Source organism: Anomaloglossus baeobatrachus, chromosome 1 (assembly GCF_048569485.1).
Source record: "Anomaloglossus baeobatrachus isolate aAnoBae1 chromosome 1, aAnoBae1.hap1, whole genome shotgun sequence".
Lineage (NCBI taxonomy): Eukaryota > Metazoa > Chordata > Amphibia > Anura > Aromobatidae > Anomaloglossus > Anomaloglossus baeobatrachus.
Window position 1 is genome coordinate 923,218,533 of NC_134353.1, and position 16,559 is coordinate 923,235,091.

The window sequence follows — 16,559 nt, forward strand, 5'->3', positions numbered from 1 at the left end:
CCCTATACCCCACAATTCATTATATTGTTCTGATAATGTCATCTTCTACCACACAATTCATTATATGGTCCTGATAGCATCCGCCCACACCCCACAATTCATTATATGGCCCTGATTGCATCCACCCCCCACCCCACAATTCATTATATGGCCCTAATAATGTCATCCTCTACCCCACAATTCATTATATGGTCCTGATAATGTCATCTTCTACCACACAATTCATTATATGGTCCTGATAGCATCCACCCCACAATTCATTATATGGCCCTGATAGCATTCTCTCCCACCGAACATTTCTTGGATAGATCTGCCTAAAAAGCCATGCAGTGGTGTGATAAATTTATGCAGAAATATGGAAAATTCTGTGGAGTTCACAAACTTCCAAGCAACGATGTGTAATATAAAACACGGCAAAATGCGGCACAACATATAATCCCACATGCGGAACAATATATAATAAAACGTGGAACAATATGTATTACAGCACACAACGCAATATATAATACAGCACACAGCATAATATATAATGCAACAGGCAGCACAATAGTTTTATTTGAAGTTTTTATTGTGAATGTCAAAATATTCCGTGTCTACAAACTAAAGAGATGAATTTGTCATTGGTGCTAAAATATAATTATGTCACTGGAAGACCCTTCCTAGACCAATATTTACACGTCAGGCAAGTAAGTCCGTGCTCTGGAAACATGGGGTCGTAAGATTATCACTAGTGAACGCACCATGTACACAAAGTATCATTTACAGAAATAATATATCGGGCATCTGGTACAATCAAATGTGGGACAAATCTTCTCTGTGGTGCAAACTGCTTCTTCCCTTCATCCTCTCAGCTCTGTGTATTCTCCTTCATCATTTGGTAGAGGTAATCCAACACCTGAAAAAATATTAACAGCTATGAGCATTGGTGCACCAACAAAAGATGCAGTTCAGTCCATTATGATAGGGCAGGTATCAAGACAGGAGATGGTATAGATCTTCTTCCTTTAATAATAATGTTTTCTTTACTTGCATCCACCACTAGGGGGAGCTTACCACATATACAGAATTCCATAGAAGCTGATACAAATCCATATGCAGAGAGCTCCACCTAGCGGTGGTGCCTGCAACTATAATTTTATCATTTCAGCTATTTATATGATAACTTTGGCCAAAACTTTGGCGTATCATTTTCTTTTAATCATTTTCCCAACACTCAGACTCCTCCATTTCTCCAACATCTACAATGTAGCAAATCCCTCAATACATAAGCGGTTCATCATTTGATCATGTATTTTGCTTTTGCAGCATTTTTCATTTTGTCTTAATGATTTATTGTATAATTTTGTTACGTTATCTTGAGCAGAACCTAAACAAGTCTTTATAGCGCAAAGATGCAGTCCATAATAAAGCAGATTGAACATTTTGCAATAATGTCTATTGTAATTATATGTACTTATCACTTATCACATTTATAGGGAACTATCTGTAGTACCCGACGTTGCCCGGGATAGTAACTGTTTTTCTGTCTCTTTCCCAGTCTCTGTCTGTCTCTCTATGTCTCTGTCTGTCTGTTTCTGTCTGTCTGTCTCTTGGCCTGTCTGCTTCTGCCTGTCTCTCTCTGTCTCTTTCCCTGTCTGTCTCTTTGTCTGAATCTGTCTGTCTCTATATCTGTCTCTCTGTTTGTCTCTCTCTCTATCTCTCCCTGTTCGTCTCTGTCTGTCTCTCTCTGTCTCTTTCCCTGTCTCTCTCTCTCTTTCCCTGTCTGTCTCTGTATCTCTTTGTCTGTCTCTGTCTGTCTCTATCTATCTGTCTGTCTCTCTCTGTCTCTGTCTGTCTCTCTGTCTTTTTATCTGCCTGTCTGTTTCTGTCTGTCTCTTACCCTGTTTGTCTCTGTCTATCTGTGTGTCTGTCTGTTTCTGTCTGTCTCTGTGTGTCTTTCTGTCTCTGTCTCTAGCAGTGTCTGTCTCTGTCTGTCTGTCTCTGTATCAGTCTCTCAGTCTCTCCTGTCTCTGTCTGTCACTCTCTATCTCTCTGTTTGTCTCTCTCTCGATCTGTCTCTCTGTCTATTTCCCTGTCTGTCTCCTTGTCTACTTGTCTCTTTCCCTGTCTGCTTCTTTCCCTGTTTGTCTCTTTGTCTCTGTCTCTTTCCCTATCTGTCTCTGTCTGTCTTTGTCTCTTTTCCTGTCTGCCTCTTTTTCTGTCTGTCTCTGTCTCTCTCTGTCTGTCTCTTTCACTGTCTCTCTGTCTCATTCCCTGTCTGTCTCTGCATCTCTTTGCCTGTCTCTGTCTGTCTCTATCTATCTGTCTGTCTCTCTCTGTCTCTGTCTGTCTCTCTGTCTTTTTGTCTGTCTGTCTTTCTCTGTCTGTCTCTTACCCTGTTTGTCTCTGTCTGTCTATCTGTGTGTCTGTCTGTTTCTGTCTGTCTCTGTGTGTCTTTCTGTGTCTAGCAGTGTCTGTCTCTGTATCAGTCTCTCTGTCTCTCTCTATCTGTCTGTCTCTCTCTATCTCTCTGTTTGTCTCTCTCTCTATCTGTCTCTCTGTCTATTTTCCTGTCTGTCTCCTTGTCTACTTGTCTCTTTCCCTGTTTGTCGCTTTCCCTGTCTGCCTCTGTCTCTTTCTTTCCCTGTCTGTCTCTTTGTCTCTATCCCTATCTGCCTCTGTCTGGCTTTTTTTCCCTATCTGTCTCTGTCTGTCTCTTTTCCTGTCTGCCTCTTTCTCTGTCTGTCTCTGACTCCCTCTGTCTCTCCACCGACATCATAATGCCTCACACATAAGCTTCCTTATACTAACAATGTCTTTTGTTGCCTATAGCAACTACTCACAGCTCCTATTAATGACCTGTAGCTCCCAGCTCCATTCACTTTAATGGACACAGGTTTTTTGGAGCGTAACTGTAAAGCCAGGGTTAAAATTTCCCAACAAAACATAGTCTATGATGTTCCCGGAGTCAAATGGGGCGTCTGTGCAAACTTTTGTGATTGTAAATGCAACAGTGTGGATTCCTTTTTCGAACATACACACATACATACATACATATATACAAACACATACATACATACACTCAGCTTTATATATTAGATTTATTATTTGTGCCATATTGATGGATAGCTCACTCCTGAGAAAAGTCACAGATTTGTGACCTGAGCAGTCACATATGCATTGCTGCGCTCTCTCCATTCTTTGACTTTTTAAGAAAGAGTTACATAAAGTCCCGCACCTAAAAGACCTAGTGCAAAGGTGTGACCTTCCTCCAGGCAGTGCCTGTTTGGGCTCCAATGCTGGGCATTACTTCATTTTTTAATTCCTGGCTTCCTCTGTGCTTGTCAGCGCCTGGCTTGTTGGGTAATCATCTCTGGTGCCATCACCCAAGGTCCTTTAAGGCTTGCTCAGGCAGCTATACACTGCCTGAGTATTCAGAAAGTAGAGCAACTTGCTACAATGTACTTTTCAAGGATTTTGCCTCATGTTCCATTTGACTAGGTCCCAGCCAGATGCCACTTCTGAGCCACTCCAGCTTACAATGCAGCAATTAGTTTTTATTTCTAAGCTCTGTCCACCTTAACCTCGTGCTATTGCACTCTCAGCTCTGCTGTGTCAAGTAACATGTAAACAAACTTGTCTCTGTTATCAAAAATTGCACATTACCCACTTCTTTCTACTGTTCTCCTCATTTCTGCAAGCAAGGTATAAGTTTGCTTATAAATCTCTGCTATTCCTGTGTATAACTGCACTTCCACAAGCAAGATACCAGTTTTCTCATACATCTCTGCTATTATTATCTGAAATCTCACATCTGCTACTTATATATCAGGTTTCCTATGCAGTTCTGCTGTTCTTGTACGTAACTGCGCTTCTGCAAGCAAGGTACCAGTTTGCTCATACATCTCTGCTATTCTTATCTGTAATCACATTTTTTCTAGCTATATATCAGGTTGTCTATGCACTTCTGCTATTCCTGTGTGTAACTGTGCTTCTGCAAGCAAGATACCAGTTTGCTCATACATCTCTGCTATTTCTATCTGAAATCAAACTTTTACTAGCTATATATCAGGTTTCATATGCATGTCTGCTATTCCTGTGCGTTACTGTGCCTCTTCAAGCAAGATACCAGTTTCCTCATACATCTCTGCTATTTCTATCTGTAATTACACTTTTGCTAGCTATATATCAGGTTTCCTATGCATTTCTGCTATTCCTGTGCATAAGTGCACTTCTGTAACCAAGATACCAGTTTGACTATACTTCTGTGCAATTCCTATTTGTAACCACACTTCTGCTAACTATATATCAGGTTGCCTAAGCATTTCTGCTAATCCTGTGTGTAACTCCTCCTCTGCAAGCAAGATACCAGTTGACTACACATATCTGCTGTATCTGTACTATTTGCTCTTCTGCTCAGCTGCATCTAGTGCCTCCAGCTCCACTTGCCCATCTGATGTTCTACATATCCTGCTGCACTAGTCCTCACTGATCAGCGTGCTTTCAGTCAACCATGGCCTCCACTCTGTGCTGATCACCCCGACAAAGGAATGGGGGGTGGGCAAATTGGGCAATTACTCACAGCTGGACTGTAATAAAGGAGTAGAACCATCTGAAGGAGGATCACAAGGAAATGGACAGCATGGGACTTAAATATGAGTGTCTGAGCAAAGGGTCTGAATACTTATGACCCCATGTTATTTCAGTTTTTCTTGTTTAATACATTTTCAAACCTTCCTACATTTCTATTTTTTTCTGTCAAGATGGGGGATGGGGGCAGAGTGTACATTAATGAGAAAAAAATGAACTTTTTTGAATTTACCAAATGACTGCAATGAAACAAAGAGTGAAAAATTTAGAGGGGTCTGAATACTTTCTGTACCCACTGTATGTGCTCAGTGTATACATATGTGTGTATGTGCTCAGTGTATATATGTGTGTGCATGTGCTCAGTGTATACATATGTGTTCATGTGCTCAGTGTATTCATGTGTGTATGTGCTCAGTGTATACATATGTGTGTGTATGTGCTCAGTGTATGCATGTGTGTGTTACGTGTGTGTGTATACATATTTGCTCAGTGTATACACATGTGTGTATGTGCTCAGTGTATACATATGTGTGTTTGTGGTCAGTGTATACATATGTGTGTATGTGCTCAGAGTATACATATGTTTGTATGTGCTCAGTGTATACATGTGTATTATATGTGTTTATACATATGTGTGTTTATGCTCATTGTATACATGTGTGTGTTATGTGTATGTATACATATGTGTGTATGTGCTCAGTGTATACATGTGTGTGTTGTGTGTGTATTCATATATGTGTATGTACTCAGTGTATACATGTGTGTGTTACGTGTGTGTATGCATATGTGTGTATGTGCTCAGTGTATACATATGTAAGTGTGGCGCCCTAGGACCTGGTCGCCACAACAGCATTGCCCTCCCAAAGGGTTAATGCTGAGCCTGGAGGTAATTGGGAGATCCATTGGCCAGCAGGTTTAACACCCAACACAGTTCTCCCTCCGGCCAGCAGGGGGAGCTCTGAACCTGGAATTCCAGGGAGCCTTCCTCTACCTGACCAGAGGGAGGAAGTGGAGTCAGTCTGAAGGGAGTAGTGAAAGTGAACAGACGCAGAGTGAGCTGTCCTGTGAATCTGGGGCCTAGAGCTGGAGCAGCTTGGCCCAGAGAAGCAGGAATAGCTGAGAGGCAGCAGAGAGACTCAGACATCGGAGTCTGTGGTTGCCAGGGTATAAAATCCGTCCCTGGTAGCCGAGTCCGAAGGGCAGGAGAGCTGCAAGCCCCTGGCCCAGAAAGATCCAAGGTACAGCTGCAGCATCAGGGCCCGGTGTAGACTCCAGCGGAGAAGCACCAGAGAGAGGGTCTGCGCAGCCACCTACAGAAAGAAGGGACGTGCCATCGGTCCCAGCAGCAAAGAGGGCCATTGCTGGATTCAGAGAAGCAGGGTCCTATCATCACAAAGCAAAGTACTGGAGTAGGCCTCATACTCAGCTGGCCAGAAAGATCATCCCAAGTACTTCCAGGCCGACCGGATCCCCATCACCACCTGTAACGGTCTCCCAGGACTGGACTGTTCCCAGAGTAAAAGAGGAAAAGGTAAAGAGACTGTTGTTTGTGCCTGGTTCTTTCCTCGCCTGTCGGCCCTGCACCGTGTTAGCCACACAACACCATAGACTTTCACGGGCACCAACGGTATCCCGGGGCATCGCTCCACCTGTGGGGAGCAGTACCATCATAGCTGTCATAACATCACCCCGGAGTTCTCCCATAACAGCGGCGGCTTAATAGCCGCATACCACAGGTGGCGTCACGAACATTAACTCTAACTCATCAGCCACATATTCAACTGACACCCACCAGGGCCACGGAGCCGGGCCCAGCCACCACTGACTACCACCGGACTAGTCCGGCCCGGCACCGGGTGTCCCATAGCCCTGGGGTGGGCGAGTCAACTTTTGGCGTCACGAACAGGATTTCGTGCCCGGTCACACCGGGTACTGTGCGCCTGAAGAATTGCGCTTTAAAGACTGTATTACTGCGTGTTTCACTGTTTGAAAACTGCCGCCGCCATTAGCCTCACTGAGCGCAGGAAGAAGGGGGGCGTGCCTGACAAAGAGCGCGAAGGGAGCGCGCCATCAGAGCAGAGCGCTGTTAACCCCGCGCGACCCAGAAGGAAATTTGAAAAGTGAACGGAGCCTGGTAAGGTTCACTAAGGGGGAGGAAGATGTCCGACGCAGAGGGAGGGCAGGTGGCTGCCATAGCCCGAGACGCCGCAGCACCAGCCGAAGCGATCCCTGTCGCCGTCGCCCCAGCCCCCGCTGTAGCGCCGGTAATGCCGATCACCATGCCGTACATACCGGGAGCGGAATGGCTGCCGCAGTACTCCGGGGAGTCCCATACCTTGAGCGACTTCAGAGAAAGCCTGCACAGCTTGTTCCGGGTGTATACGCTGACTGAGAGCCAGAAGGTGGGCATATTAATGGGACAGCTAGCCGGCGCAGCCCAGCGTGAAGTGAAGTCCTGGCCTGATACAGATAAAGGGACAGTAACCCAGATACTGGCCAAGCTAAAGAGTACTTTTGACACCCGCACCGCAGCAGAGATAAAGATGAGATTCTTTGGGTGCAAGCAGCGGGCCACAGACAGCATAAGGGACTATGCCTTAAACCTGCAGGAGGCCCTGAAAGCGGTTAAACAAGTGGACCCAGAGAGTGTACGTGAGGAACACAAACTCCTAACCGAGCAGTTCATAGAGGGGCTCCTGTCAGATGCCCACAGGACCCAGCTGCGTATCATGGTCCTGCAGAACCCTGCTCTGGACTTTGCAAAGTTTAAGGACCAGGCCATCCGGGTACTGAGAGAATCTACACCGAATGACCCAGTACCCCTCCGGCCTCTTGCTATCACGTACCCCGGGGTGGTGCCTGCAACACGAGCCACTGCAGGGGCTGAGGCGCAGTCCCTGGATAAGGATCCCACTGCAGAGCTCAGACAGCAGGTCCAGGAGCTGACCAAGACTGTGGCTGCCCTTGCCAAGACCGTGCAGTCTCTACAAGTGACCCCATCGCCTGCAAGAATCGAGTTGGCCTCCAGCCCAGATGACGTCCCATGGATGCGACAGAGGAGGGTTCCGCCGACCCGAGGCAGAGACACAGACCGGTATGATTCAACGGGACAACCGATCTGCCGCCGCTGCAGCCAGGCGGGCCACATTGCACGATACTGTCCTTTAAATGGGCCGAGCCTGGGGCCAGGAGCCGACCCCCAGGTGTAAGGAAGCCCGGCTCAACACCCAGCCGCAGCAAGTATGTGGGAGGACGACCGGTCCTTCCTATTGTGCTGGATGGGATCCCTTTGAATGCCCTCCTGGATACGGGGTCCCAGGTAACAACCATCCCCTACAAACTGTACAAAAGATATTGGGCTGATTCAGACATTGACCATGGCCCAGATGATGATTTAACAATTGTGGCCAGTAATGGTCAGCCCTTACCTCAAATTGGGTACAAAGAAGTAACCATTAAAGTGGGGCGGGTAGAATTGCCGTGTCAGGGGATGATAATTGTAGATATTGATCGCAAAGAATCTGACCCATTGGTAACCATTGGTACAAATGTGATAGAAAATTGTGTTGCCGAAGTGATAATTTTGTTGCAACAGGCGTCTGAAACTGCCAGCTCCGGGCAGCAGCGTGCCCTACAGAGGGAGATCAGAGCCCTGATGAGGAGGCAGCAGGTAGAGCTGGCCGGAGGAGAAATTGGCAGTGTGAGGGTAAGTGACCCCCTCCCCATTGCAATACCCCCAAGAAGTGAAATGTTGATATGGTGTCGGGCAGCAATAGGCCTCAAGGGTCAGGATTACCATGCCTTGGTAGAACCGGTGTATTCAGACAGCAGGCCTGGAGTCCTGATAGCCAGAGGGGTAGCAGACGTCCGCAAGGGGAGAGTGCCCATCCGTGTCCTGAATTGTGGGGAGGAGGAAGCCAAATTGCCCCGGTACGCCACTGTAGCAAAACTGTACACTGTCAGCAACAACACCATCAAAGCAGTGGAACCCTTGATCCCGTCCGACCAGGCGGAAGACAATGGCTCCAAGGGGCAGCTGGAAGACTGGTGCCAAAACTTACATGTGGGCACCGACTCCACCCCCTCACACCAAAAGCATGGGGTTTACCGGGTGGTACAGGAGTACGAGCGGGTCTTCAGCAAACACCCCCTAGATTTTGGGCAGGTGAAAGGGGTTAAACATCAAATCCCCACGGGTGATCATCCTCCCGTTAAAGAGAGATACCGCCCTGTACCCCCCGCACAGTATCAGCGTGCCAAAGAAATGTTACGGGAAATGAAGGAGGCTGGGGTTATCAGAGATAGTTGTAGCCCCTGGGCAGCTCCACTAGTGCTCGTAAAGAAAAAAGATGGTACAATGAGAATGTGTGTAGATTACAGGCAAATTAACCGCATTACACATAAAGATGCTTATCCACTACCCAGAATAGAGGAGTCACTAACAGCCTTAAAGTCAGCTAACTATTTCTCCACCTTGGATCTCACCAGTGGGTATTGGCAGGTTCCCGTGGCAGAGGCGGACAAGGAGAAGACTGCATTCACGACGCCAATGGGCCTCTGCGAGTTCAACTGTATGCCATTCGGGCTCTGCAACGCCCCAGGGACATTCCAACGGTTGATGGAGTGCTGCTTGGGCCACCACAACTTCGAAACCGTGCTGTTGTACCTGGATGACGTCATAGTCTACTCCAAGACTTATGAAGACCACCTGAAGCACTTAGCAGAAGTGTTTGAGTCTTTGTCAAAATATGGCCTGAAGATCAAGCCGTCCAAATGTCACCTCTTGAAGCCAAAGGTACAGTACCTGGGTCATGTGGTCAGCGCAGAAGGTGTGGCACCTGATCCGGAGAAAGTCACCGTAATCAAGGACTGGCCAAGACCCACCACGGTAAAGGAGGTGCGGCAGTTCCTTGGGCTGGTGGGCTACTACCGAAGGTTCATTGATGGTTTCACCAAGATAGCAGCGCCCCTTCAAGATCTCCTGGTGGGCCAGCCAAAGCAGGCTAAGAAGCAGAGCCCTCCCTTTGAATGGAGCAGCCAACTAGAAACATCCTTTGTCCAGCTGAAAGGGGCTCTCACGGGAGAAGAAATTTTGGCCTACCCTGACTACAGCCAGCCGTTTGTACTGTATACAGACGCCAGCAACGTGGGCCTGGGAGCCGTGTTGTCCCAGGTGCAGGGAGGCAGAGAGAAGGTGATAGCGTACGCCAGTAGGAAGCTTCGGCCCACAGAAAGGAATCCAGAAAACTACAGTTCCTTCAAGCTGGAGTTCCTCGCTATTGTTTGGGCAGTGACTGAACGCTTCAAGCACTATCTGGCGTCGGCCAAGTTCACCATCTTCACGGACAACAATCCGTTGACACACCTGGCAACAGCCAAGTTAGGTGCGTTGGAACAGCGGTGGATGGCCCGGCTGTCTAACTTTGACTTTACCATCAAGTATCGGGCTGGCAAGAAGAATAACAATGCTGATGCGCTGTCCAGAATGCCTCACTTACCCGAATCTGGAGAAGACCTGGATGAACTCGAAGAGATAGAGTTACCGGCTTTCCATCATCAGGGTGTTTCCCAGTGTGAGCATGCTGTGGGAGTGAAGCGCTCGAGCCAACACGAGGTCTCGGTTAACCCATTACTCCACCATAATTGGGAAGAAACACAGAATGGTGACCCGGCCGTGCGATTGGTCAAAGAGAAGCTAGCGCAAGCTGAGACCCATCTTGGCCCAGACGCTCCAGAGGAAGCCCAGCAGCTGTGGAAGGAGAGGGGACGACTGTTCACCTACCAAGGCAAGCTCTGCAAGAGATATGTCAACTATCGAACAAATGAACTTGTCTGGCAGATAGTGGTTCCGCAGAGGGATGCTCCAATGGTCCTAGCAGCGTATCATGATAACGCAGGACACTTCGGGTGGAAGAAGTTGGAGGCCTTACTCCGTGATCGGTTCTACTGGGTGCACATGAGAAAGATGATCGAGAAATGGTGCCGAGACTGTGGCCCGTGTAACTTGAGGCGGAAAGATGATGCCAGCCAAAGGTCTCCCCTACAGCCAATTGTCACGAAGCAGCCCCTGGAGTTGGTGGCCCTGGACCACGTGAAGTTGACACCAAGTCGGTCAGGCTATGTGTACGCCCTCACCATTGTGGACCATTACTCTCGTTTCCTGGTAGTAGTGCCTGTGAAGGACCAGACAGCCAGGACGGCAGCTAGAGCGTTCCAGGCATCCTTTTGTCGACCGCACGGCTATCCGGAAAGGGTACTGACGGATCAGGGTCCTGCATTCGAGGCTGAAGTGTTCCAAGAGTTCTGTAACATGTACGGTTGTAAGAAAATTCGAACCACACCGTACCACCCCCAGACCAATGGACTGTGCGAGAAAATGAACCATGTGGTTATTGATATGCTGAAGACCCTACCGCTGGAAGAGAGGAACCAATGGCTAGAAAAGTTGCCAGATCTGGTAGACCTGTACAACCACATCCCAGTGACTTCGACCAACTGCAGCCCCGCTTACCTGATGCGAGCCAGACCAGGCAAGTTGCCTGTAGACTTTGAGATGGGGACTGTGTCGCCTGAGGCGGTTCAAGAAATAGAGGATTGGGATGCAGAACGGCAGCAGCGGTACCGTAAGGTCCAGGAGTGCGTGGAAAAGAGCCTGTCTCAAGCAAGAACGAGACAAGAACAGCATTACAATCAAACAGCCCCAGCAACTCCCTTAGCACCTGGAGAACAAGTCCTCAAGAAGAAGCGGAAGACGCATAAGTTGGATGATCAGTGGGAAAACGAGCCCTACACCATTATCCCCTCCAACTTTGACAATAGTAAGGTATGCCTCATAAGCAAAGATGAAGGCAAGACCTGCCAAGCAATTTCCCGAGACCGCCTGAAGACGTGCCCTGAGCGGTGCAAAGTTCAAAAGGAAGTGGAGGAAGTTCAAGAAGAGGGGGAAGAGATGATACAAACAATCCTCGGCAAATTCCCCAAGACTTGGACCCGCATAAATGGTGCCGTAGTGGTACCGGTCCTGACGTTCCCACAGTTGGTCGAGCCAGAAACAGAACAGGTTCCGGATTCACCCAAAGAACCGTCCGCCCCGACACGAGGTGACACGCCAGCAGTGGAACAGGAGGATCAACCCCCTGTCAGTGGTGAACCTGTCATACCCTTGGCGACTCTTAGACCACATGGGCGATCATCATGCATACCTATTGGGGTTAGGCCTACCGGTAGTGCTGAGATAGGAGACACACTAAGTAGTCAGGGACAAACACCAGAGCTACGCAGGTCCCAACGCAGCACTCGGGGACAACCCCCTCTAAGGTATAGGGAATCAAATGTATAAAGGAGAAAGAAAGAGTATTTATTGGAATGTAAATAGTTATGCGAAATGTCTGTAATGTTGTGTACAAAATGTTTTTCTTTTTCTTTGATTGTGAAAATGGACAATTGGGCCACTGGACTATGGGTGGCCAACACCTAAATTGTTCATAGTTAGCACCAGTGTGCTCGACACCCCTGAAGAAAAACCCGTCCGGCGTGCATAGAGTGGGGTCATCAATGCTCTGACGCACGCCCAGAGCCTACGTTGGGGGTTTTATCGCGGCGGGTCCCCCATGGAGCAGTGTAATGGACACCCGGCAGGGAGCCACACTGGACTCTTATAGTACTGTTTGAATTTGTAACGTTAAAGAGAATGTGCCTCCCATATTGGGATGAAATGTATGACATGTTATGTTTTGTTTCCACAGTCCGGGAGTACTGAATTTAACTAAGGGGGAGTGTGGCGCCCTAGGACCTGGTCGCCACAACAGCATTGCCCTCCCAAAGGGTTAATGCTGAGCCTGGAGGTAATTGGGAGATCCATTGGCCAGCAGGTTTAACACCCAACACAGTTCTCCCTCCGGCCAGCAGGGGGAGCTCTGAACCTGGAATTCCAGGGAGCCTTCCTCTACCTGACCAGAGGGAGGAAGTGGAGTCAGTCTGAAGGGAGTAGTGAAAGTGAACAGACGCAGAGTGAGCTGTCCTGTGAATCTGGGGCCTAGAGCTGGAGCAGCTTGGCCCAGAGAAGCAGGAATAGCTGAGAGGCAGCAGAGAGACTCAGACATCGGAGTCTGTGGTTGCCAGGGTATAAAATCCGTCCCTGGTAGCCGAGTCCGAAGGGCAGGAGAGCTGCAAGCCCCTGGCCCAGAAAGATCCAAGGTACAGCTGCAGCATCAGGGCCCGGTGTAGACTCCAGCGGAGAAGCACCAGAGAGAGGGTCTGCGCAGCCACCTACAGAAAGAAGGGACGTGCCATCGGTCCCAGCAGCAAAGAGGGCCATTGCTGGATTCAGAGAAGCAGGGTCCTATCATCACAAAGCAAAGTACTGGAGTAGGCCTCATACTCAGCTGGCCAGAAAGATCATCCCAAGTACTTCCAGGCCGACCGGATCCCCATCACCACCTGTAACGGTCTCCCAGGACTGGACTGTTCCCAGAGTAAAAGAGGAAAAGGTAAAGAGACTGTTGTTTGTGCCTGGTTCTTTCCTCGCCTGTCGGCCCTGCACCGTGTTAGCCACACAACACCATAGACTTTCACGGGCACCAACGGTATCCCGGGGCATCGCTCCACCTGTGGGGAGCAGTACCATCATAGCTGTCATAACATCACCCCGGAGTTCTCCCATAACAGCGGCGGCTTAATAGCCGCATACCACAGGTGGCGTCACGAACATTAACTCTAACTCATCAGCCACATATTCAACTGACACCCACCAGGGCCACGGAGCCGGGCCCAGCCACCACTGACTACCACCGGACTAGTCCGGCCCGGCACCGGGTGTCCCATAGCCCTGGGGTGGGCGAGTCATATGTGCTCAGTGTATACGTATGTGTGTGTTACATGTGTGTATACATATGTGTGTATGCGCTCAGTGTATACATGTGTGTGTATGCACTCATTGTATACATATGTGTGTATGCGCTCAGTGTATACATATGTGTGTATGCGCTCAGTGTATGCATGTGTGTGCATGTGCTCAGTGTATGCATGTGTGTATGTGCTCAGTGTATGCATGTGTGTGTTATGCGTGTGTATACATATGTGTGTATGTGCTCAGTGTATACCTGTGTGTGCTGTGTGTGTATTTGGTATATATTTATATGTGTTTATGTGTGTATGTGCTCAGCTATATATGCGTGTGTGATGTGTGTGTGTAGCATACAGTATTTGTGTCATATACTGTGTGTGTATGCAGCATCCACATTTATAAATCCCGGCAGCGCAGATGAGAGTTCTTAGCTGTAAAAGTGTCGGCAATCGCACAAGGAATTTGCAAAATTCTGCTCATTCATCGGGTGATTGGATTGTTTATGGCAGAACGGAGATCCTTGTTCTCGGCAGCACATCGCCCGTCGCAGACTGCAGAAGAGCTGCCGATAACATGGTAATATGAGGACAGATTGATCTATAGTGATCATTCTGTGCCACCATTCAGTATATATACCTGTATCCTCAATGTCTGTCTGTGATGGAGCAATGTGTCAGCATTTAGCGCCCACTTTAAACTTTTGCCAAAGTCCCAACTATGTCTTAAACCGTCCCTGGCCCAGCTGTTCCTGGTATTGCGGTATTGCACCTCCGATTCCTTCGCTATACAGAGGGGCTGTACCTATAAAATACCTTTTTAATCAGCTGATGATTTGGGGGTGCCCAGAGTGAGAACCCCACTAAAGGAGTTATCCAAAATTAGAAACACATGGTCGCTTTCTTTCGGAAACAGCGCCTTCCCTGACCATGAGTGGCGCATGTTATTGCTGCTCAATTCCATTCTCTTCAATGGTGAAAAGTTGTAATACCAGACACGGCCTATAGTCAGGGGTGGCGCTGTTTCTGCTATAAAACAACCAGGATTCTCTCATTTTTTAATCATCTAATATATAAAGCTGAGTGTGTGTGTGTATGTGTGTGTATGTGTGTGTGTGTGTGTGTGTGTGTGTGTGTGTGTCTGTCCCTGCTAAAGGAATCCACACCGTCGCATTTACAGTCACAACATTTTGCACAGACGCCCCATGTGACTCAGGGAACGTCATAGACTATGCTTTGACAAGAAAATTTAACCCTGCGCTTTACAGTTACTCTCCAAAAAACCTGCCTCCATTAAACTGAATAGAGCTATTCATAAGAGCTGTGATTGGTTGCTATAGGAACAAAGGACATTCAAGAAGATTATGTGTGAGGGAATATGATGTCGGTGGAGAGACAGACAGACAGAGACAGACAGGCACAGACAGAGAAAGAGACACACAGGGAAAGAGACAGAGACAAACAGAGACAGACAGAGACAGATAGGAAAAAAAGCCAGACAGACAAAAAGACACACGGGGAAAGAGACAGACAGACGCAGACAGGGAAAGAGACAGACAGACAGACAGACAAAGACAGACGGGGAAAGAGACAAACGGGGAAAGAGACAGACCTGGAAATAGACCTGGAAAGAGACAGACAAGGAAAGAGACAGACAGCAAAAGAGACGGACAGAGACAGACAAAGACAGACAGGGAAAGACGGGGAAAGAGACAGATGGGAAAGAGACAGACGGGGAAAGAGACAGATGGGGAAAGAGACAGATGGGGAAAGAGACAGATGGGGAAAGAGACATGCCGGGGGAAGAGACAGACAGACGCAGACAGGGAAAGAGACAGACAGACAGACAGACAAAGACAGACGGGGAAAGAGACAAACGGGGAAAGAGACAGACCTGGAAATAGACAGACCTGGAAAGAGACAGACAAGGAAAGAGACAGACAGCAAAAGAGACAGACAGAGACAGACAAAGACAGATGGGGAAAGATGGGGAAAGAGACAGATGGGAAAGAGACAGACGGGGAAAGAGACAGACGGGGAAAGAGACAGACAGGGAAAGAGTCAGACAGGGAAAGAGTCAGACTGGGGAAAAAGAAAGACAAAGAAAGAGACAGACAGCAAAAGAGACAGCCAGAGAGACAGACAAAGACAGACAGGGAAAGAGACAGGCGGGGAAAGAGACAGACCTGGAAAGAGACAGACGGGGAAGAGACAGACAGGGAAAGAGACAGATGGGGAAGAGACAGACAGGGAAAGAGACAGATGGGGAAAGAGACAGACGGGGAAAGAGGCAGACTGCAAAGGGACAGACAGACAGACAAAGACAGGCAGGGAAAAAGACAGATGGGGAAAGAGACAGACGGGGAAAGAGACATACTGGGAAAAGAGACAGACAGAGAGACAGACAGGGAAAGATACAGACAGTGAGGAGAGAGATGGGGAAAGAGACAGATGGGGAAAGAGACAGACCTGGAAAGAGACAGACAGAGAACAGACAAAGACAGACAGGGAAAGATGGGGAAAAAGACAGACGGGGAAAGAGACAGACCATGAGAAAGAGACAGACCAGGGAAAGAGACAGACTAGGAAAAGTGAAAGACCTGGAAAGAGACAGACCTGGAAAGACACAGACGGGGAAAAAGACAGACGGAAAAAGAGTCAGACGGGGAAAGAGTCAGAGAGAGAGACAGACAGACACAGAGATAGAGTCAGACAGAGACACAGAGATAGAGAGAGACAGAGAGACTGATACAGAGACAGACAGAGAGATAGACATAGACGGACACACAGAGACAGACAGGGAAAGAGAGAGACAGTCAGACAGAGACTGGGAGAGAGACAGACAGACAGTTACTATCCTGGACAACGCCCGGGTACTACAGCTAGTTTGGCTATAAATATAAGAATAAACTCACCTCTTTGTAGTTATTGTTGTCCTCGGAGTCCCAGAATTTCCGGTTATATGACTTTGTGTCTCTCATGGACTGGGAATTCCTGACGTCACTGGTCTCCAGCATCTTCAATAAACTGATCAGAGCGTCCTTCCATTGCTGCGATCCTTCCACTGACTTGTCTCCATCCATGTACCCTGTGGCCGCGGTCCGTTCCCCTCCGTCATACATATAGGGGTATTCCTCTATACTCTTCTT

The 16,559-nt window shown here is 48.2% G+C and overlaps 1 protein-coding gene across 1 annotated transcript in view; it reads right to left on the reverse strand.

The window, feature by feature from the left end:
* Nucleotides 1-550: 550 nt before the first annotated feature.
* The window catches only part of GRP (gastrin releasing peptide), a 25,405-nt gene continuing 9,396 nt past the window's right edge, over nt 551-16,559 (reverse strand). The window contains exons 2-3 of the mRNA XM_075343315.1: nt 16,326-16,559; nt 551-895 (exon numbers count right to left, since the gene is read on the reverse strand). The exon at nt 16,326-16,559 is cut by the window's right edge and continues 14 nt beyond it. Of these exons, the coding sequence (XP_075199430.1) occupies nt 848-895; nt 16,326-16,559 (282 nt within the window). The 3' untranslated portion in view covers nt 551-847. The remainder of the gene's footprint in view (nt 896-16,325) is intronic.